General features: G+C 37.0%; 3 protein-coding genes across 9 annotated transcripts in view; 1 reads left to right on the forward strand and 2 right to left on the reverse strand.

The window, feature by feature from the left end:
• slc4a4a (solute carrier family 4 member 4a) overlaps positions 1 to 9,605 on the reverse strand; it is a 44,673-nt gene extending 35,068 nt beyond the window's left edge. For 3 of the 6 annotated variants that reach the window (XM_056745087.1, XM_056745088.1, XM_056745086.1), the window contains exons 1-2: positions 5,763 to 5,949; positions 1,603 to 1,776 (exon numbers count right to left, since the gene is read on the reverse strand). In XM_056745087.1, coding sequence (XP_056601065.1) covers positions 1,603 to 1,776; positions 5,763 to 5,949 — 361 coding nt within the window. Of the gene's footprint in view, positions 1 to 1,602; positions 1,777 to 5,762; positions 5,950 to 9,208 lie in introns of those variants that run through there. The other 3 variants (XM_056745091.1, XM_056745089.1, XM_056745090.1) reach the window with 2 other exon arrangements.
• Positions 9,606 to 12,047: 2,442 nt separating this feature from the next.
• On the reverse strand, positions 12,048 to 15,499 carry ifngr2 (interferon gamma receptor 2). Of its 2 annotated transcripts, none has more exons than XM_056746007.1 (8): positions 15,361 to 15,499; positions 15,107 to 15,255; positions 14,889 to 15,009; positions 14,334 to 14,488; positions 14,092 to 14,243; positions 13,838 to 13,985; positions 13,434 to 13,591; positions 12,048 to 13,252 (listed from the first exon to the last, which is right to left on the reverse strand). In XM_056746007.1, the coding sequence occupies exons 2-8, from the start codon at positions 15,165 to 15,167 to the stop codon at positions 13,124 to 13,126; spliced, it is 924 nt and encodes a 307-aa protein (XP_056601985.1). In that variant the 5' UTR covers positions 15,168 to 15,255; positions 15,361 to 15,499; the 3' UTR covers positions 12,048 to 13,123. The 2 variants fall into 2 exon arrangements, with proteins under 2 accessions (XP_056601985.1, XP_056601984.1); XM_056746006.1 differs by having other exon boundaries at positions 15,107 to 15,265.
• A 1,399-nt stretch (positions 15,500 to 16,898) lies between these two features.
• On the forward strand, positions 16,899 to 22,899 carry polk (polymerase (DNA directed) kappa). The gene is made up of 14 exons (XM_056747120.1): positions 16,899 to 17,902; positions 18,110 to 18,229; positions 18,380 to 18,532; positions 18,611 to 18,742; positions 18,830 to 18,974; positions 19,118 to 19,315; positions 19,484 to 19,608; positions 19,707 to 19,873; positions 19,996 to 20,028; positions 20,138 to 20,234; positions 20,467 to 20,638; positions 21,179 to 22,216; positions 22,335 to 22,389; positions 22,472 to 22,899. The coding sequence occupies exons 1-14, from the start codon at positions 17,768 to 17,770 to the stop codon at positions 22,560 to 22,562; spliced, it is 2,661 nt and encodes an 886-aa protein (XP_056603098.1). The 5' UTR covers positions 16,899 to 17,767; the 3' UTR covers positions 22,563 to 22,899.
• Positions 22,900 to 23,017: the final 118 nt, after the last annotated feature.

The following is a 23,017-nucleotide window of genomic DNA, read 5'->3' on the forward strand; positions in this document are numbered from 1 at the left end:
TCATAACCTTCCATCAAAAAATCTCTTTAGTACTATGAAGAAATTAAGAACATTTTCTTGTTATCGATATACTATTTTTAACATCATGCTTTCCATGTTAAGTGGATTTACTGTGTTATTTGTTTCAGTTTATAAAAGAGGAAGATTGATGCTAACAAAAATGCATCCGGATGAAGGATAACAATTAGGAAGTAATCCATCTCCAGACAAAGGTCGAACTCAGTACTCGCACTGTTCAGGGCCAAAAGGAAAAGAGTCATGACATTGTTACTGTACATGTGGGCTTGGTCTAATCTTTGTATATCAATTTCCAGCTGAAAATCTCTTTTAATGGAAAAGGCAGACTCTGATGTAACTGTGTGTGTGGGTACTTTGACTATGTACAAAAATATGTAGAAAATATCTAATGTGCCTATTCTCTCTTTCGAATAAATAATCTTGGCCCAAACTGAGGTTGAACTAGAAGTTGACATGTTCAGACATTTGTAGAGTCAAGCTGCAAAATAGCACATTAAACTGGGATACAAGAGGGTGTTTTTACATAGAAAAATGCCGTTTGAAATCAAATCTATCGCTTTTGTGGCCCCGACTTAACTTCTGGTAAACATAAAATAGAGTCACAGCAGATTATTTCTGATAATAAACAAAAGAAATAGCAAATAAATTACATTAGCTAGCAATTATTTTGGGTTACCAGTAGAAAAACAATACTTAGCTAATTGAGACCCATTTAGTAAACAGTTTATTTCAGTTTTATTTTATTTATTTTATGAAATAGATATTTTAATAAAATTCAAGAATGATTTATTTAATACAAACACTACACGATAAAATATAAATAAATAGTTATTGTTATATAAATTAAATAAAATATAAATTATATTATTAGCTACCATCCACACCGATAAACAAACTTCGAGCCATGCATGTGTATCCGATGGAAAAGTCTATATATATTTAGAGTTAAAGTGTTCGTATAAGATTGAAATCAATCAAGTTACTTCAGGTGATCTGTAGTGTCTCAACACTTCATTCCACATCAATGTCAAGTACTGAATTCTGCTTGATCGCATTTGAGATGCTATTAGGAACTGAACGTGCAAGGTCAAACTGAGTCGGTGCAAACTCAGCTCCATAGACTGCATTTTTAGGATAGTTTCCTAACACAGCGATCTTCATGAATCATCATTTTTATTCCTGTCCACCCCTTGACCTCCTCCCTTTCCTTCTTTCTCCTCAGCTTCCCTTTCATCTATCACATCATTAGAACACATTCAGAGTCCGGGCATCCAAATCAAGAGAAGCGCCTTCTAAGTGTTCCTCCCTTGGGCATATAATTCCTACCCATTAGATATCTCCGAAAGTGGCTTGCGTCAGGCAATCGTGACCTATTTGGATGGTTATTACATACACGCAAAGGCCCGGGCCCCTGTCTGTCCAAACACACATCTACTGGCTAGGCAGTTCTGAATATCTTTTCTGACTAAGTAGAGTCAGCAGCAGCCATGGCCTCTAGATGTGTGTGTGCGTGAGCGTGTGACTTGCCCTATGAAGGGTCCTTGAGCGTTAATGTGAACTGACGGCACTTTGGCAGGCACTTACTGAGCGGTTTGAGGATACTATTGCTGGCCTCCTCATTGTTTTCAACGTCCGACCTGTCCGATGCGTTTTCGCTCACTTTCTCTTTTCTGTCCTTGTGACCGGCACGTCGGCGATGACGTCTCCGTCGCCGGTAGCTCTTGGGAACGTGCACGCCGATGTATATGGTGTGGTGACCTGAGAAAGTAAAATTAAGAAGTCAGGCAATTCAAATAACACGACATTAGACAAAGCACCAGTAATTCAATAAGAGTGCATTCATGCCACTTTGATGTAAATGTCCTTAACTTAGCCTCTAAGGCTGGCCTGCAAGCAATACAATAATATGTCCCAACATTTTTGTTGTCCTAAGATAAAGAGTCTACTACTGCCAAGATAACACAAGCCAGGAGACTTTCCTGTGGTTACTTACTTCAACAGAGGCCAAATCTATGAGATAAATCCTGTGCTATGTCACCAAGGTCAGGAAATGGGTGTCAATTGTTTCCTTGTGGCTCATTGGTTAAGACAAATGGTGTAACCAGAGTAAAAATGTAAATAAATGAGACTTCCCTATTCTAATCCCTCCAGGAAATTGTCTCTTGAGGACAAAAAATCCAATGGGCTTCACCAGAGGGGTTTGCAGGGGAGTCAAACTAAACATTTTTGCGGGGAGAGAAAGCAGGTAGGGCGGAACTTCCGGTGTTTAGATCCATATCAATCAGAGATATTACCCCTCCTCCGGGTCACATGATAGGTTAAAGCAGCAGTCTGAGATGACAGTGTCAACTGCTATCCAGTTATGCCATATTTACATGGATTATTACTAGCAGGACCATGGAAAGGGTTTATATCTACGGACTGTCCAAATCTTAAAAAAGTGAGAAAGATAGCAAAACAAACAAAACAAGAAAACAAATCAGGTGCATCTGGAGTGATTTATCCAGCCACTTACAAAGAAGCTAGTCTCATATTTTTACCCAACTATCTATGGTGCCCCATTTCACACAGCATCAGCATCAGACACCACTAGTGTCACTAGTCTCATGACATAATCAAGTGTGATGGGTTAAATGCAGGACAATCTCCACCATCAGATGACTGATGAGGCTGCAGGACTGACAAAAAAATCTTATCATTTGAATTATCATTATTTGAACAGTTGATTCCCTTCAATCACCTCTCACTGCCAGTAAGTAAAGATTTTACTATACAAAGCTTTTTTTATTTTACAGGTGTTTATCTGTTTGCTTTAAAAGCATTATCTTAGATTTCCATCTCTTTCTTATCTCATTCTTATCTTATCTAATTTCTCATAATGCATAACTGATTTACGTATGTTTTACAACATATAAAATGGATAGTATTTAATGCAACAATATAGATAATATAAACAACAAAGTTGATACACTCATTTTCTGAAAAGGTTTTGTTTGAACATTGGTTATCGGTTGCAAAGATTATATAATAGGATATACTGGCTTAAAACCCGTTCATACAGTTCATTTACTAAAACTAATGTCATTCCAAACCTGTAGGCTGTGACTTTCTTTCTACTGCAAAACAAAAATGAAGATAGTTTAAAGAATGTTGATAACTAGACAATTGGCCCCAACTTTCAATTATATTGTATGGACAAGCCACTAAGACGTGTTTCTAAATATTTTATATTTGTGTTCCACGCAATAAATAGTCATATACAGGTGTTCAATGACATGAGGGTAAATAAATGATCATTTTATATCACGCTGAGCAGGTGACTTAAATATCTACACTTTCAGAAATTAAGAACCAGTTTGATGTGTGTGCTCCAGGGCACTTCCAGTATACGTTCTAAAAACATTCTGCAAAATTTTGTAAATTGTTGATATTTAGGGCATTTTCTCTGTTTGCTTTTCAACAAGCAAACAAATGGACCAGAAAGATCATCGTGAACTTCATGAACAGGAGTCCCGCTGAAGAAAGGACGGGCGAGAGAAAAATAAGGAAAAGGGAGTACGAGCATGAACTAAGTACAGAAAAGGGAGAGGTAAGAGGGAGGGAGGAACCACACATTGTCGAGCCAGCTTTGTGCCAAACTTCCTGTTCTTTTGCCGGAACCTTTTCTATGCGACCATAGAAAGAGGCCCGAATTGGAGTGGCACACCATTCGTCATTGGATAAAGAGTATTCCCTGATTCTGGCTGGGCCCTATGGGCTTCAGAATCTGAGAAGCTTGCGTAACCACAGTAACAGAACTGTTGATGGAGAGTACAAGTAAAGACGATAGAGACATGCCACTGTGCATGCTAATATAGATGCTTATAAAGCTCTGTGCCTAAAAGAACTCTGCCACATACAGGGTCTTTGTCTACCAAGCACATGTTGCTAAGTTATAGTCTTTTTTGAGAGCGAGGCAGAGTTTTTTTGTTAGAATAACACTCTTTTTAATATCACCATGTTTATTTTAAAGCAATGCATACTTAAGGTTGCATTGCTAAGTTTACCAAAACGGTCTTCAACAGCCACACTACATCAAAATAAAATTTACATAAAGCTAATTTCAATTTAAATACATGATATTGTTACAGACAAGCAGTGCTTGCCTTTCAATCTCAAAGAAAGGTCATTCCAATAGAATTTTTCCAAAAGGCAATTAGTGTCAAAACACTCTGGCTTTGTTTGAAATTGCATACCAACAGAGCTGGAACAACCTATTTGTAGAGGGTATGCTAAAAAAACTTCAGCGTTCAACAAATAGGTTGTAGTATGCAGTTACGAACAAAGCCTTTGTGCTTTCATAGGGATTCCTCCTTGAACCTCAAACTTTATAGGATTTGCCATTATTGGCCACCTTGTATATGATTTTGACATTATACGCTTCCCTAGACCTGCTTATGTGCCTCTGCATACTTGCGATATACTCTCCACCGTATATCTCCTTGAACAAAATAGCAGGGCAACTATGTTTGCCATAATGTGAAGTATAAAGAAACCTGAACCTTTACTTCCTTGACAAATGAACTTTTAACCCTTTTTAAAAGTTTCACACTTGTGACTCTCGGTCGCCATCTCTGTTTTAATCACAGAATTTCAGGCTACATTACGTACTGACACTCTTAAAAAAAGGTTGGGTTTAAAAGCAAGGGCATAAGTCTCTGTTCTTTTTATTGATTATACATCAGCCTTTAATACAATGGAGATACATTTACTTTTAGAGAGACTTTTGGTTTTTGGTGTAAATGGTGTAATTGTTCAGTGGATTAAACATTTCTTGACAAATAGACCACAACAAGTTTGTGCTCAAGGGGTCAAATCAAATACTGTGTTTTTAAATACTGGACCACCTCGAGGATGTGTCCTGTCACCCCTGCTGTTTTCTGTCTATACAAATGTAATACAAATTCAGAGTGTGAATTGTTAATTATACAAATATGCTGATGACATGGCACTTGTTGCTCTTTTATGTGCAAACTTTTTTTTTTAATGTATAAACAAAAATGTGTACCAAATGCAGTAGGTCTGTTGAATAAGGGAATGTTTTACATTTTAAATCATTTATTATGTGAGGTGGAAGCTGTGTATTGTATTGTTGTGTGTTGTGATGCTGTGTTGTTTCATTGATTGTAAAGCGAGACCAAAGACCAATTTTTAGCTAAAGCCGGATAAGTACACACTAACAAACTGACTAACTAAAAAAATTAATGTGTTGATTTAACCCCATTGGCTGGACATGAAAATGTCACGGAATATGTCGCGTTTGTTTGAAAATAGTCAAGCATATGTTTTGTTTTTCTTAACATTCCAACGTTTTTTTTCTTGACTATACTGATCTAGGCGTTTGGTTAAGACCTCTATGAACTGTTTGGTTTTCATATAATCAGATTTTTAAATAAAAGGAACAACAATCTAATCAACAACCCACGCTAAGACGCATTTACTGTATATGCTCAACCTATCGTTAGACCGGAAGGAAACTGGCGAGGTAAGCACAACGTCATCCAATATTTGTGCCCTACATTGTCATCAACCAGGTAAACATGTCCTGTACCAAATGCATCACTAATCTAAAGTCATAACTGTACAAAAACAAGAAAAAAATTACTAAAATAAATAACAGAATAAGACCTTTTCCTATGTTTTTATTTAAACTTTTAAAAAGTCCAGTTTAAACAATACAAATATAAAAATCTTAAAGCTCTTACCTTCAACCTCTTCCTCATCACACAAGGGTTTGAGTAATGAGGCCCCCCTGTCCAGCACTGCCTCATCTTCCATCCTATAATAATAAAAGAGGAAGAAAGACTGTTCACACTTCTCTTCTAAAGACAACGTGGAGCCGTAGCGGCGTGGATCAGTCACTTGTAGTGTATTTCTGCTAGCGCTAGACATTTTCCCAGGTTAGCAGGTGTCGCTAACAAGGGGGTTGTCTTCTGGATCCAGTCCTTGTTTACAAAGTATAACTTACGGGACACAAGTCTGTTATGAGGCTACTGTCCTTGGGGACACAGGAATGATCAGGTACACATGGGCGGGGTAATCCGGTCTGTGGGGGATGGCGCGGGACAGCCTAGTAAGATGTTAATTGAGCGTGATGTACCAGGAGGTGTCAGCCTGGCCTTCCACCCACACGTTTGAAATCAGTTAACAAGCAGTACAAAAGCTAATGGAGTAATTAAGATGAGACTGGAATACACACTAAATGTGGAGTCTAGTCACTTACACAGATTGTATATTTGACACTGCTGGTCAAGTGATTTATGCAGCACACACAACTATTAATAAAAGTGATACTGTAGTATCACATGGTCATCAGACACCATATTCGCTTGGGGTTTGAGATTGGAACGGAAGGCTATATTTTCAGGACTATAGGTTTGTGTTCATGTCTAGCTTTTGTGTCTATGGTTTAATAAACGTGCGATTCATTACAAATAGAGATCCTGAAAAGTCTGTGATAATTATATAGTCTTTTTATGTCTTTGAGAAGTGAAAACTTGTGTTTGCACCCGATTATCAAACTAACTGTAAATCTTCGTGATCGGAAGCATTATTCACACCCATTTACTAAACATGCACACCTTTATCCCTGTCTTTGGTTGCCTGAAATATCGTTGTAATATCTGTTAAAAATGTATTTTTAACAATGCATGGTTGTTGCAATCCTGTATCAGTTTCTTTGTTCTGTTGACACGAAGGTAGATATTTGGAAGAATGTCAGTAACAAACGGATCTAATCCCCCATTACTGACACTGTGAGGAAAAGAAATACTATGGGATTCAATGGGGGAAGAAATCTTTTTGTTACTGACATTCTTCAAAATCTCTTTCTTTGTGTTTAGTTAAGAAATGTACACAGGTCTGGAACAATCTGAGGGTGAGTAATTGATGACAGTCAGTTCTGAGTAAACATAATTATACTTTGATCCAGGCCACATGAATGACACACCAGTAGTTAATAAATGCTTTTCAGACATGTTGCGCATGGCCAAAAAAAGCATTCCGGAATCACTTTTTCTTTTCATTTGTAATTAGTCTTTCGATGTCCTTATAATAACGTATGGTCCAAATAAAAATGACTTTGGTGGAAAACCACAATCTACATGTGAAAGGTTTGTTAACTCTTTGTAGGGTACCTTGAGGGTCTCTAGGTAATGATGTGTGTGGGATGGGGCTATAATGGCATTTAGCCATCTGCTCAGTCAAAGCCCATAGATTACTGCTTCCTTTTGAGGTGTGACTTTCTGCACAGGACATTGCCCTTCAGAAAAATGTCAAAAGGCCCGACTGACATTTTCAGGCAAAGACATTCTCTTCCGGGGATAAAGGTGTGCATGTGCAGTAAATGGGTGTGTATTATTCTTATGATCACAAAGCTTTACAGTTAGTTTTTATAATCAGGTGCATTCACAGGTTTCACATCTCAAAGACATATTTTAATACCAGCGGAGAACACTGTAAATAATTATCACTGACTTTTCAGGATCTCTATTTGTAAGGAATTGCATGTTTATAAAACCATAGATACAAAAGACATAAACACAAACAGGAAGGATTGAGTTTGTTTTTCTGATAACGCTCCCTGAGAGCCCAGTGTCACAGCATGAGCATATCTCAAGTAGATGCAATGAGGCATGCTCTAAAGTCCTTTTAAAGCACTCGGTCTACGGGAAATGTCACGTAAAGGGTCCCTTAACGGTTATGTTAAACACTGTTTACCCAATTAAATTGTTGCAAAGGCCTGCAGGGATTTAACGTAAAGTGACACTTATAGGCTACATAGTTAAAGAGTAACTATATAGGTTCACTTATAGGTTCAACGTAAGCAGAGGTGTCAATTATTGTATACAGCACTTAATTATCTGTGACATGATTTAATGTGACTGACAAACAGGTCAGTGAATAAGTTCAAAAGAAGACATTCTTCAATATGGCCATTTTTCTATAACATTGACTTCATATAGGGACTAAGTGTCAACCACACCAGTTTTATGGCCAATGTTAAAATTCATAAACCCATATGTGACCCTGTCTTTGAAATCCAGAGCATCGATGTGCATTCATTCATTTCACTATAATAGATCAAGGTTATATTTCACAGAATGTGCTTTATATTAAGTAGGATGATTTTATGTAGAAAACAAAAAAATCACCAAAACGTTTGTATATGATAATAATAACAAAATTCCAAACCTGCATTTAACAATATGCAAACATTTACATTTACGCATTTGGCAGACGCTTTTATCCAAAGCGACTTACATTGCTTTATCCTATACATTTTACATAGGTATTAAGGATCCCGTGGGATCGAACCCACAACCTTGCGTTGTTAACGCAGTGCTCTTACCACTGAGCTACAGGAAAGCAAACATACACCATGTGCATTCGCGTCTTTCTGAGAGAGGTAAAAAGACTAAAACTAAACTAAAACTTGTTTCTATAACTACTTTCCTCCCCCAATCCTCATTGCCACCTATGGAACAGATATTGACACAGCAGGCAGAACAGTGCATCACATGAAATGGGTTCACCTCAAACATCCCCTGCACATTAAATTGACTTGTAAACACTTATTCTGTTAACTCTAAACCATTAAAGTTGAGTAAACTGAAATAGTGGTCACCATTAAAAGCATCTTTACTTACCAACTAAATGAAATCCATATCAAAACATTCAATAGCCTACATGAAGTGCATTTTCAGGTAGCATAACAAACACATTTATAATGTAGCTCAGTGATAAGAGCATTGCGTTAACAACGCAGGGTTGTGGGTTCGATCCCACGGGATCCTTAATACCTATGTAAAATGTATAGGATAAAGCAATGTAAGTCACTTTGGAAAAAAGCGTCTGCCAAATGCCTAAATGTGAATGTATATATAAAAGCATGCAAGTGACGTCACCTCACACCAGAATACAAATCTTTTGTCAATGTGTTTGATAACAGAATACTGTATAAAGCACTCTCTGTATTCTATGGGAGTTCAGTGGAGTTCAGTGACACTTGGTGTCAAAAAGTGGGCGATTCAGAAATGGTTATTCTAAGCACTTTCAGATGGCTGAGTTCTTCTGTATAATAATGTGATGAGACGTATTGAATTATTTGTGAGAATAACATCAAAGAAGTTTGAACAAGTTGGACTCTTACCTCTTAGCGTCGCTCATTTTGTTCACGAAATTCCTTGATGTATTCCAGTGGTTTGGTGTCACTCCAGTCCAGCACACTCAATGAATCTCTCCAAAAGCGCTTGCCTGGATTTTCAAGCGAAATAATGATCTGTTACTGTCCGAGTATTATTTAATAGCTCCACGCAAACAACCAAGTCAGATTCGTAACTACTTGTTTTTAAAACAACGCATCAAAGTATCTAAAATTAAATACAATAAAAAACACCTCCCGACCTTTCTGTCTTTGGCTCGCCTAATGCGCTCCACCACATGGAAACAGCGCCAGTTTGCTGAAGCGGCGCAACAACTTGACGTTTGAAATTGCGCGTTTCATATATTACGAGCCACTGCTGCGATCACGTCACTGCGCGAGTGGGAGGTCAAAAACTGCCTTTACCTTGAGTAAATTGACAACCTCGCAACACCCATTTTTTCAAGGAAAACTGATATTCATTAACTTTAAAACACAGGGAATAGACTTATTTGAGAATGTAAACACTCGTAACGAATGCGCTCAAGTGACGAGCGCACAAACGCATCAAGAGAAAGTTAAGCCGTAGATCATCCCATGTTCTGCTCACCTTGGGCCGATATCTCGTTAACACGAGACACAGCGACACCTCCTGAAAGAACCTCGCACATGCCCAGAGAAGCCAACCTCTATAACACAGATGTTACTTATACTGCAGAGGATGTACGCTTTGAGGAATAACAGTTATGTGTATCATTAGTTATTTAAAAGATTAAGAGGGTTGGGCTAGGTCCTTATTAGTGGACATGAAATGTATAGTATGTGTGCCCAAAAGTGAGCAAAACCTGATAAACCTCCCTTTGGGAACATCCTCATTTGTTAAAACACTACAAAATATTGTTTTTTATTGTAAAAATGCAAAATGTCTGTTAGGTTATAGTATTTTTTTATAGGTTGTGGGCTAATAATTTGTGCCTGCAAAATGCATTGTGCTGACCTGTCACTTGCTTTGTCACAAACTTCACAGGTTAATTTTCAAACACTCTTCTTGGTTCTCCAAATTTCAAACTGATGACACTCGCAATACCGAGTTCACCAAAACCAACAGTGATGGGGTTTTTCTTTCAATTTAGTACAATCATTTCATTCAGTAGCAAACAATACAAGATGCTTCAAATCATCCTCGGTGTTGAAAGAATGTCACTGTACTGAAATAGGTTTCTGTATACACAGTCGTCCCAATAAAGTATACTTTCATTCCAAACAAACTGAGACGTATCAAACTGCAACATGTTTATCATAACATGCAATTGTTTGTAAGAATTCCACTTGCTAGAAGATCCACTCACCTCTGGGCCCCACCTCCATTTATCCACAATAAATACATTCAAAGTTATCTGGAGAGCAAAATTGCACTCATCTTCTACTATCTGAGAGACGAAAGGAAAATAATAAATAATAATAGCACGCAACAAAATTTGAGAAGTGCTTTAGGGGTTGTCACCCACTTGCTGTTGTATTTTCTAGATGCTTGTTCCATAAGCTCTCCAAATAGCAGTTTTTCATCTGTTTTCCATCGAAGGTGTTCACGTACAGTCCAAGATCTCAGAAACCAGCTTGTTAATATTCTCTAAATCTAATACACACACGTTTAATAAGTCAAGTCATTAAAGCTGGTTAAAACTGGTTATGCTGTAGATTGACATCTCGTAAATCCCTGCTTGTAATTTACATGTTCATGTCAGTTTGAAAGTCCATTCAGATAGCAAACAAATCTAAGCATGTCATAAACAGATAAACATTTATATCAAGAAAAGTTGGCAATTTAATTCATAGTATAAGGATATGTTTTGATTACAAAATCATTTACCACAGGTTGCACGTTTGTAGCACTGAACTGCAGAGACAATTCACAGATAATGGTATGTCCATATGCATGACCAGAATGTGCCATTGTCATTCAGATGCAGTTGTTTAAAACATGTTGTTAATGTGTAACTGGGACCATTTTAACAAAGAGGTTAAAAATCCTGTTAAAATCATTTTTAAAAAGGACAACACTCAGCCTTGTCAAGTCAACAGTTTTTTAAGATAAAGGCTATAACTGCTTCAGTGTGAACAAGTTAACCCAAGTCTTTCACATCACTGAGATAATGGTCAACCGACTTTCCAACCACACCCTTACATACGTAAGATTGGAATAGCCTGTTTGATTCTTTATAAATTACACGATCTGAAAAGATCAACCTTTGCACACAATCACTTTTTATTGGACCCAAGGAACTCAAAGGTTACTATATGAGAGATGCACATCTTATTCTTTTGTAATATAATGTATAGGGCCTATTTATTTAACGTAAACTAACTGTTATTATTTATTACAGTGAGATAAGGCAGAATTTCAGACTGTTGTTTCATATTGCGTAAAGTTGTGTAGGCTACTTATTTTAGAAATTTCAAACTGGACAAAAAAACGGCAGAATGTTTGCCAAACTGGTATTGAGACAGATATATTTAAAGGAACAAAAGACTGTTCCCTGTCATTTTTAAAGCCAAAAAAGACATTGCCACCGGCAAATTCTTTGGATCAGCCTCATGCCGGGGAAACAATGTTCTGTGGAAATACTCAAGGTGCAAAGTTTCAGTCTAAAATGGTCCTGGTTTTCTTTGCTGAGATATGATTTTTACCTTTCAAAAATATTGTAATAAAAAACGATTGCAAAATGTGAATATGATCTCAGATATGTCAGAAGTTCTAAAGTACTAAGGAGCAGAGTGGCACCTGTGACTTGTCAAGTACGCTTGTGCCCTCTTGTGGTCTCTGCATCACAATAAAAATAGACACAAGCTTTGTTACCTTTTTATGTACTCCGACCTACATCACATTTGTGAAAGAGGTTTTTAAAATTCAGTAAATCAGTATTAATTATCAAAACAGTGCAAAAATATTGATTGAAGAACCAACTCCGTTGTTTACAATAAGGACCTATTCACAGTTGCGCACAAATATTTAAAAATCATCAGACAAATCAATGTTTGTCAGTAATCACAATGGTGGTCTAGTGGGTTAAACCACTGAACTGGTAAATCAAAGGTTGCTGGTTTGATCCCAGCAGCCACCACCAGTGTGTCCTTGAGCAAGACACTTTACTCCATGTTGCACCAGGGGGATTGTCCCTGTAATAAGTGCACAGTAAGTCGCTTTGGATAAAAGCGTCTGCCAAATGACTAAATGTAAAACTTAATCATAGTCGTTTGTTTTCTCTTTCGATTATAAAAGATTTGCATCAACACAGTACAGCAATAATGCATCACTGATTACATCATATGAAATTCATTCAAACAGGATACATTTCAACTGCATCATATTATACATGTACATACATCCTAACCACATTTGTACTCACAATCACTGCTTGATAGTGCGTGTCAAAATGCCACATCCCACTGTCGTATAAAACATTACTAGAACATAAATAAATTCTGAACGAACATAATGTTAATACATTATCGTTACATTGTTATCTCCATTTAACCTGGCCTTTTTATAAGCAACCCAACCTCGTCAGGACATTCTTCCCTCCATCATGTAAAATCCATCAGTAGGCCTGTGTTACTAAGCGGGCTGGTATTAGGTAAATCCTCAAACACAATATTTTGAAATTATGACCAACCAAAAAAAGAAAATTAATCAGAAATTAAAAATACAAAGGATAGTGGTGTTCTATCTAAAGACTTAATGCTCAAGTAAAAGGAGAAATCTTTTTGCATTCAAAACCAGTATAAAGTAATAGCCTTTGAAGCAAATATCTGAATTTGTGAGCTGGTACGTGACATGATAAAGGATGTTCCTCGATTAATGGAAAACATCCAAAAGAGTGTTAAAAACACAATATCAAACAATCATAATCTCTATTACCAGAATCAAGATATTCTCTCTTGGACATTCTCCCCCATACTGACATCGTCTATAATTGTGATAAGATCACAAGACCATAAACTTTGAACGCTGGGACTTGGAGATGGTTGCTGAGTAAAATCCTGAGACAAAAACTGCACAAGGGTAGAGGGAAACAAAACACACATATGACTATTTTGAATGAATACATCATTTCAGGTACTGTACTAAATTCAACAACATGCACTCTAACTAAACTAGCTTTTAACAAATGCATCAAGGAGCTATCGAATGATCTGAGAAATGATGTAATGATGATCAAAACTGTATGCATACCTCTTGAATGTTCCTGGAAACATCCAATGGGTTTCTTAAGAGCTGTTTAAACTTTTTGTGGTTCTTGAAAATTAAAAAAATGCAACCACCACACACGGTTAAAATAAAAAGTGTAGTAACTATAGTGGTGAGAATAGTGCGCCTCTTCGCTTCCTCAGCTATACAGAGAGGGAAAAAAAATATTCAATTTTCAGTTAACCGACACACACTTCATTGAAATTAAACGATTGCAGCATGAGTCAGATTCGTTTTGACTTCTGTAGAAAAGTGAACAAATATCTGGTTTGGTTTATTTACAAAAAGCTGGAGTAAAGCAGAACTGAAACAAAAAGGCTTCATGTCTACAAATATGAAGGATCCAACTCAAGCAGTTTGTGCCCTTAAAATTAAATACGTAGACTTACGTGTTTCTGGTATGATAAAACACTGTTGTTCGCTGGAATTTCCAACCGGTTTATTGAAAAGTGAATTCTGAACGTGGAAACAGTACGTCTGCCCTGATTCAAGATCAAGAATGACTTCATTCTTATTTTGTGTTACATGAAACTGTACCTGTAGGATAAAAAATCTCATGTCAACTTTACACTGGTTTTATAAAAAGTAAAGTAAGCAAATTAGTAGTTTACATGTTTTTTTCTTTGTAAAATATGCAAGAGACCTCCGAGTAACCTCCAGTAACTACTTTCCGCGATGATATATTAAAAGCGATATTAACTCCATACTCCATTTCAAGGCTCTGGTCCATACGTGACATAGACAGGTACGTCTTTCCTGGTTTCACATTCACGGTCATCAAAGGAATGCAGATAACTGTGAGACAGCATAAACACAACTAAATTAGAAAATATTGTATATGCGCAAGCTTTTGTAGTAGATTAAACCACATAATTCTTAACTTACGATGTACACACTGGACATGCTTTGAAATTTTCCATTCGGACGCACGGCCGTCTTTCTCTGCACGCACTCTGAATTTCGCTCCATAAAATTCTTCAGTTATTGCTAATTTTGTTCCATTCTGGCTCGTTACGTTGTGCCAGACATCCACTGGTTCTCTAAAAATTCAAGTAACAGGAAAAGTTAGTTTAATAATTTACGAAAATGCTGGGCGTAGCTTGATTTGAATTTTTACCTCCAAACTACACAAAGGTTGAAATCATGTACTAGTAAAAAAGGACTGAGCTTGGGTGCGTAGATCAAAGCTTGTTTACAATGGTACAGTGAAAGTATCAGACAATACTAGGTATGGTATGGTAGTAAACAATACTAAATGACTACAATATACATCTACATGATACTCCAAAGTATTACAATTAGTACACAAAGAAAGCATGGATTTTTTTCAGACCACGTGTCAAAATATCCATTATAATTGCACTTCTGAGGTAGGGCCTACTTGTTGCACTGTATAGAAATACAAGAACATGGGCTATTTCCCTAGAAAAACATACTTACGAGCCATTATTATACTGCACTTTGTACAGAACATCGTCGTCGTCACCACCGGGAGATTGCCACTGTAGTTCAAATTGCACTAACTTTACATCCCGAGGCGGCCGTACGTCAAACGCACCGGCTGAAACATAACAGAGATAAAGAGGGTCGGTACTGTGGACGTGAAGCCCACTATACATTACACATTATAAATGCACGTATGTCATTTGAGACCTTACCGAAATTGAGGATCATCAGTATAAAATGCGCCACTACGTGTATGTAGCAGATCAATTCCATGATTTTAAATCCATATTTTTCACCATGAAATCTGCGACACTCTATTTGGGGAAATACGCGAGTTTCGTCCCTTTGCTGGGAAGCTTAGCTGCATTTCCCTTACGGTAACACAAAGGAGGAAAATATGTCGTTATGTGGTTCTATAAAAGAGACTCACACATTAATCATTAAAAAGACACAACGTTATACATACCGTTAAACCCCATTACAAGACCGATCATTTATACGACAGTCATTTAAGTGTTTACAGGAGACCTGACATATTTACACCGTGTGGTCTTTTCACTTCGGTTCCGACCATGGAGCGAAAGCGAAACTCACGTGGGTGTCGCTACCCGATCCGTCCCGGAAACACGATTTGTTCCGCGCATGCGCGAAAATAAGCCACTTCCGGCCGAAACAATTTACGGCATTTATATATTTTTTGATAAACTCTTTATTGAAAATTGCACTTAACATCAAAAGACATCACAATTTGTAGCTACTTATTGCGTGGAGAGGTGACAGAGCCTGTATTTTTGCGGATGCACTGGGACGATCAACAAAATGTCCTCTGAAAGGTCCTGAGGGATCAATTCTCCAAGGCAATGGATGACTTTTTGTTGGTATTTCAGTATCAAGAAGACAAGGAAAGTTTTTTTGGCATACTGTATTGATAAAGGCCTAAAGGTCAATGCCATTCTCATCAATCAGCTATTTAAGTGAGTGAGTGAGTGAGTGAGTGAGTGAGTGAGTGAGTGAGTGAGTGAGTGAGTTAGGGAGGCAGGGATGGAGGGAGGTAGTGAGTGAATGAATGAATGACTTAAGAAGAGAAGGAGCAAATGAATAAAATAAATAGATTGAATGAATTCTGAAAATTCTGTGTTTCTTAAATACTGACATTTGTTAAAGTACGCTAAAATATGTACAACATAACTTAAAAATAAAACACACACTTTACTGAATGGTGTCTAACAAATGTAAACTATCATGTTCGATTTTTTTAAAATTATTCAATTGAGGGAATAATTTATGCCACATCTTAACCGGGACTTTTTTTGCCAAAAAAAGAGAATCACTAATAAAAACTATTGCATATCTGTTTTATAAAAAAAAAATATTTCTCACTCATGACACATATCATTTTTATATTGTATTTTCATTTGTATTTGAAAAAAAGTATAAAAATTAATTAAAAAATATATAAAAAATGAATATATAATATATTTTATTTTATATTATATTTTATATAATATATAAAAACAGAATGAAAAAAAGAAAAAAAACTTTATCTCAACGGCTGGTGGTCTAGCTTTTGTTGAAACCAGTAACTTTGTATTGGCACTTAATGTATTATGGCTCCTGTACGACATATCGCTTATTGCTCCTAAACTCTTTGTTAGTCGCTTTGGATAATAGCGTCTGCTAAATGTTTAAATGTTTAAATGTAAATATATATATATTCCGCTCTTAAAAGGGTAGTGTACCCTATCCCTCGTTCAGTACATTTCTCAAAACCATTACAAATTGTAATTTGTTTAATGTCTTTTGATGTTAAGTGCAACTTTCAATGAAGAGATTATCAAAAAAATATTTCCGGTATGGAAGGAGTTGTGTCAAACTACTTTTTTTTAACTGCCGTGAATTGTTTCGGCCGGAGGTGGGCGCACTTTCGCGCATGCGCGGAACAAATCGTGTTTCCGGGACGGACCGGGTAGCCACCGGGTGTTCTAGCTGCTGTTGTAGGGTTGTGACTGAAAGGGACACAGCTACCTCCACTGGGCATGCGCACTTCAATACCGCATAATTTTTGTCACGCTCAAAACAGTTGATTAATATTTTTTTTATTATTTTAAGGTTAGGTTTAGTGTTAGAGTAGGTGTAGGCATTAGTTTAGGTCATTTTTTGTAATCACATGGCGAGATGTTGCGCTACTTCCGGCCGTAACTGTATCCATTCTAGCAACAACCGGTGTGTAGTGATAGCCTAATGTAGATATGACAGTATTAACTTACATATATAAATAATCCATAGTGTTTCCGAATTTATACAGTCATTGAGGAAATTCGTATAGCACATATTTATGTATTATTTATATAATAAATACTTTTTGTGTGTATAGTGTAAATACTGTATAATCTTACACATGACGAATGTAATTATTTTCAAAATTTCATTTTTTTAATGCAACTATTACACAGCGACAGAATGAACTAAAATAAATGATATCAGTTCACTATGAATACCAGCAGGTGGCGATAGAGATGTTAAATGTGGGTTTGTATTCTTCATGAGATTTTCAAAAATGGCGGCGGTCATGGCAAGTGGCGAGATAAATATATTTCTGCGCGTTAAAAATGCGTCCCACGCTATATTATGCGATGAATTCTATACTTTCAAAGGAGGTGAAATGCAGTGTGTTTCCTAATGTTTGTCTCAACAGCGTATACAAGTTTTCATCAATACTTTGATCGAAGTGGAATAAGTTTTGGCCTTCAGCATTCATGGTTGTAAGCTTGTCAGCATTGAGTCAAGTCATTTACGGATTTAACTACTTAGAAAAGTTGGTCAGGTGGGTTGAGTGAAGTAGCACAGCACAGGTGGAATAGGCTGAAGCAGACATGGAGCAACAGGGTGCTGGTAGCAGTAAATCTGGAGAAAATGTCCTCTCAAGCATCGCTCTCAATGATAACAAGGCTGGTATGGAAGGACTGGACAGAGACAAAATTAACAAGATCATTCTGGAGGCTTCCAAGGTTTGCTGAAGCAGTAATTTCTGGACATGAACACATAGACACCACTTTTTTAACTTATACAGTATTGTGATGCAAGAGCATCAGTTTGACAAGTACACTTTATTCTCTTATGATGTTATAAAGGTAGATGTAAGGTCATTGTAAAAATAACAAGTAGACAAACAGTTGCCGTTCGTAAGCTTTTGGATTTTTTCTTTTGAATTACAGGGATCAAGGTTTTATGAGAACGAACTTAAGAAAGATCGACAGGTGAATCAGCGTATTGAAAAGATGATGGAGCAAAAAGCCAAAATCACTAAAGAGCAGATGAAGCAAGCGCAAGTTGAGGTAAACATCAGTACTGATTTTAATCAAATGCGATGTTTTTGTAAACTGTATCTTTCCTGTAGAATTTGACGTCCGTCATTTGTGATAACTTGTTAGATGACTAACCATAGAATTAGTTTCAGGACCTAAGCAAGAGGTTTTGCACTACAGGTAGACAAGCTTACGTCTGAACTGGAGAGGAGGCGAGAACTGGGCCGTGTGATAGTTCATGTAGACATGGATGCGTTCTACGCGGCTGTAGAAATGATGGACTGCCCAGAGCTGAAGGACAAACCGATGGCGGTGGGATCCATGAGCATGCTGGTGAGAATCAATGGCAAAATCTCTCAGAACATATTTGCATATCTACAGTAACATCATTAAAAAGGTCGTCATTGTCAGTCTACCTCCAACTACCATGCTCGGAGATTTGGTGTTCGTGCTGCCATGCCAGGTTTCATCGCTAAGAAACTCTGCCCAAACCTTGTCATTGTGCCCACCAACTTCGACAAATATAGGGCAGTGAGTGCTCAGGTGTGTTTGATCTTATATCTTAATCTGATATATGATAATGTTGATTCAATTCTCATAGCTGTGGTTTCCTAAATGTCCTTCTCAAAGGTACGGGAGATTTTTTCAGACTATGATCCGCATTTTATGCCTGCGAGTCTGGATGAAGCTTATTTGGACATCACTGAGCATCTGGAACAGAGGAAGCACTGGTCCGAGTCCATGAGAACACATTACATGTGTGATGCCAAGAAAGGTGCGTTACGGAGTAGTGGTAGCGTTTGGGATAAATGGCCACTGTTGTGCTTCAGTTTTTTAAGAGACCTTTTGATAAAAAAAGTCTGTTTTTATATGTATCATTATATTAATTTAGTTCATGTGTGTCGTTCGAATTAAAAGAGAGTCATCCAGACATGCCTGCGGTTCTGTCAGAGAAAGATGGACTTTCCCCATTGCTGTTTGAGGACAGTCCAAGCTCTTCCACTTCTCTGTCAGGGGCTGATGGAAAAGCAGTGGTCTTTGGGACGAGTGCAGAGGAAGCTGTGAGGGAAATGCGCTTTCGCATTGAGCAGAAAACATCTCTAACAGCCAGTGCTGGTGAGGAGTGGATGTTTCCGATGTTTTGCTTTACCAAAGTCAAGGAATTTGTTATGGCAGTCATTATTTTAGAATTTCTGTTTGATCACATGATTCCCACAGAAATGACAGATTTGAATGAAAATCCACAATTCATGTCAGAAGTGTCATATTTTTTCTCTGTGGTAGGCATTGCTCCAAACATGATGCTCGCGAAAGTATGCAGTGATAAGAAAAAACCAAATGGCCAGTACAGGATTCCTTCTGAGAGAAAGGTTGTGATGGATTTTATGAAGGATCTTCCTGTTAGAAAGGTCTGTCTGACGTCTTTTCCCTCATGTCTCGAAATCTTGTGTTCATTTAGAGAAAGTTATTATTAATGTAGTGTACCTCCTTGTGTCATTTACTGCAGGTATCTGGTGTTGGTAAGGTAACTGAGAAAATGCTGACTGCGTTGGGTATTGTCAGCTGTTCCCAACTTGGCCAGGAGATAGCGCTACTATCCTTGCTTTTTTCGGAAACTTCTTGGCATCACTTTCTTCACATAGCTCTGGGTTTAGGCTCTACATATATCGAGAGGTGTTAAGTGCTCATTCGTTTGCATATGTTACAGTATCAGACATGTTTTGCAACTTTAATTCTAATACCGTACATTACAGTATTATTTTAGTATTTAGTCAAGTTTGATTTTGTTGTTTTAGGGACTCCGAAAGAAAAAGTATGAGCACTGAAAGGTAATGGTTTCAGATCCATCTAAAATTTAAACTGCTCAAAATACTTTTTTATTCCATATCCTTCTACTCCTATTTCATTTGAGTCATCCACAAACATCTTTTTTTGTAGGACGTTTGCGGAGATGAGTGACGCTGAGGAGCAGTATTCTCTTTGCAGGGAACTCTGTCGTGATCTAGCCCAGGACTTACAGAAGGAGGGTCTTAAGGTACACAAGTTACATTAGAAATAGTTTTCGTATAAAGCTAGCGGCAAAAAAATCAGATCATTCTAAATCATGATGTTTTAAGTTCTTACTTTGTTTTTGTTAAATACCTTTGGTATTTTTTCTTTAAATTTTGCTCAGTAACCTTATTAGAAAAAACACATTATTGGAAATGTCAAAGTATGGAAATTTTTGTAAATTGCCCATTACATCGATTTGTTTGTTTTAACTACAGGGGAAAACTGTTACTTTGAAGTTAAAGAACGTCCAATTTGAAGTGAAGACCAGAGCATTCACATTGCAGTACACTGTCTGTACTGAGGAAGAGATCTTTGTTGCTGCTAAAGACCTCCTCAAAGTTGAGATTGACAGTGTCAGCCCGCAGCCACTGAGGCTGAGACTCATGGGTATGCGTTTCCTGATGTTTTATTCCACTACTTTCATTTATTTATACATTTGTAACATAATTTAAAGTCATTTGCAAAGTGAGTTGATTTAGATAACATTTCTGTTTGTAGAAATCAAATATTGGCCTGAAAATGTTGCCTTATAGAAATACATTTGAAAAAGTTTAAGGCAAAAAATACTGAAAGTAAAATAAATTAATCTGATATAGAAACATAAAATAAATAATAAAATGACCAACGCATATAACTAAATTGCTAAAAATCTAACTAAAATTAAAGCTAATTTTAAATATATATGTCATGATATGTAGGCCTACCCTGTTTATCATGATGCATTTTTAAAGCATTTACACAGTTTGTCATCTAGGTAATGGCATACGTCATAGATTAGGGTAAATACATTTTTAAGATGTATTTCCATAGATTCCTTAATTTCCTATAATGTTTTCCTAAAAATATTTCTTGATGTTTCAACTATATAATTGTGCTTCTGTCATTCGCAGCTTCTTATCATGTATGAAAAGGTTTGTTATTCTACAGGTGTTCGTGTGTCCAGTTTTATTAATGCTGAAGAGAAAAAGCCTCTTCAGAGGAGTATAATGGGTTTCCTGCAGAAAGGTGGACCTGATCCAAGCAGCTCCATGCAGTGTCCTGGATCTGCTCTCAAAGCAGAAGCAAGCAGTGATGCCAAATCTAGTGGAAGTCATCTTAAGACCACCGAGATCAGTGAACCTTCTGTCCCTGAGCAAACACTTAAATCCAGAGGACATCAACAGCAATCATTTTTTCAAAAAGCGCAATCAAAAAGAATTCAGCAGCAGGCTCAAACGTGTGTAAATGAGGTCACGTCTGGTTCAGCCACGACAAACAAAACTGCTGAAACGGCTGCTGCTACACAGACGGATCTAGCAGTATCAAACACAACATCAGCTGCTTTATCAAATATAACGACATCATTGGATAACACCTCAACACAGTGTTTCACCTGCCCTGTGTGCAACAGGGAGATAAAAGCTGCCAACCTCGTGGCCTTCAACCAGCACATTGACGAATGCCTCGAGGGCAGTGCTATAAAGGATAATAAAGTAACAAACATGGATGCATATCCAGATGAATCCAGTCAAGAGAAACACAAAGAGCTCTATAGCAAACTCCCTCTGTCAAGTTCGGAAAGCAGGATTTTGTCAAGCAAGGAACCGTTCTGTAATATAGAGAAGCCATCCATTAGTATCTCTGTGCCAGCGGTGGACGATGACGAAAGCTGTAATTTCAGCACATCGTTTTTCAGCCGAAGGACAAATGTAAATAAACAGTCTTTTATTTCTCACAAGGAAACTCGTTCTTGTGAATCTAGTTCTGAAGCTTCCCACGTAACACATATTCCTGAGGCCTTCACCGTGTTGTCAGGTGACACTAAGGGCCCGTCTTTGACGTGTCCTGTGTGCAGTCAGCTGCAGAGCACTGATGACCTCACTCTCTTCAACCGACATGTGGATATGTGCCTTAACCAGGAAGTGTTGCTGGAATTTAGAGGATCTCATTCACATTTGGATCACTCTGATGCACCAGCACACAAGAGTAAAAACTGTTTTTAAGTGATATTAAAATTTACAACATTGCAAAGAATTACATTAGATAATGATGAGTTAAAGAGAAACATGAATTAATGAGGTATGTAACTTTGTTTTGACTTTAGCAGACAAACCACAAGACCAAGGAGGAGTTTCTAAAGAGAGAAAAAAAAGCAAAAGGTAATTAATTTGGCAGAATATATAATTTTTTGAGGTGTAATATTCAAATGACAAAAAATTTTATTTTTGTCTTTAACCACAGGCAAGGATCGCATGCTCTTCCTCCGGCTAAGAAGACTAAAGTGTTCAACACAAAACACACCATTGACAAGTTTTTCAAAAGCAACAACTGACAGACTGTTTAATCCCTAAACTGAGCCGAACAGTGTGTTTTATTAAAGACATCATACGTGAATTTAGAAAGAAGAGACATGATAAGCCCTGATGATTTTCCTGCTCTACCTCAGGCACAATGTTGACAGCATGTCAACAGAAAACCTATATTTCATAAGATGACACCTCTTAAGAATGTCTTGCATGGGTGTTTTTTGAGTACACTTTTTGCATGTATTTAAATAATGTATAAACTTAATATCTTCTCTTCATAATTGCGTAGATTAGAACATTCATGTTTATGCTTGATAATTTATAATACTGAATTATTTATATTAGTAAAAAGTGATACATGTATACAGTTTTTTTTAAATAATTGTGTTCTATCCATAAGTACAAATGATATTTTTATATATTTATACTGTAGTATGACTATCCAAGGCACTTTATCAACTAAATTAAATTTTATACATCA

This window comes from Triplophysa dalaica, chromosome 4, assembly GCF_015846415.1.
Source record: "Triplophysa dalaica isolate WHDGS20190420 chromosome 4, ASM1584641v1, whole genome shotgun sequence".
NCBI classification, from domain to species: Eukaryota; Metazoa; Chordata; class Actinopteri; order Cypriniformes; family Nemacheilidae; genus Triplophysa; species Triplophysa dalaica.

Coding starts and splice junctions, on each gene's coding strand:
- polk (XM_056747120.1), top strand. CDS start 17,768: ATGGAGCAACAGGGTGCTGGTAGCAGTAAATCTGGAGAAAATGTCCTC. Junction 17,903..18,109: donor TCATTCTGGAGGCTTCCAAG/GTTTGCTGAAGC, acceptor TTTGAATTACAG/GGATCAAGGTTTTATGAGAA. Junction 19,874..19,995: donor GGCTCTACATATATCGAGAG/GTGTTAAGTGCT, acceptor TTGTTGTTTTAG/GGACTCCGAAAGAAAAAGTA.
- ifngr2 (XM_056746007.1), bottom strand. CDS start 15,167: ATGGAATTGATCTGCTACATACACGTAGTGGCGCATTTTATACTGATG. Junction 15,010..15,106: donor ACTGATGATCCTCAATTTCG/GTAAGGTCTCAA, acceptor GTTATGTTTCAG/CCGGTGCGTTTGACGTACGG. Junction 14,489..14,888: donor GTGCAGTATAATAATGGCTC/GTAAGTATGTTT, acceptor TTGAATTTTTAG/AGAACCAGTGGATGTCTGGC.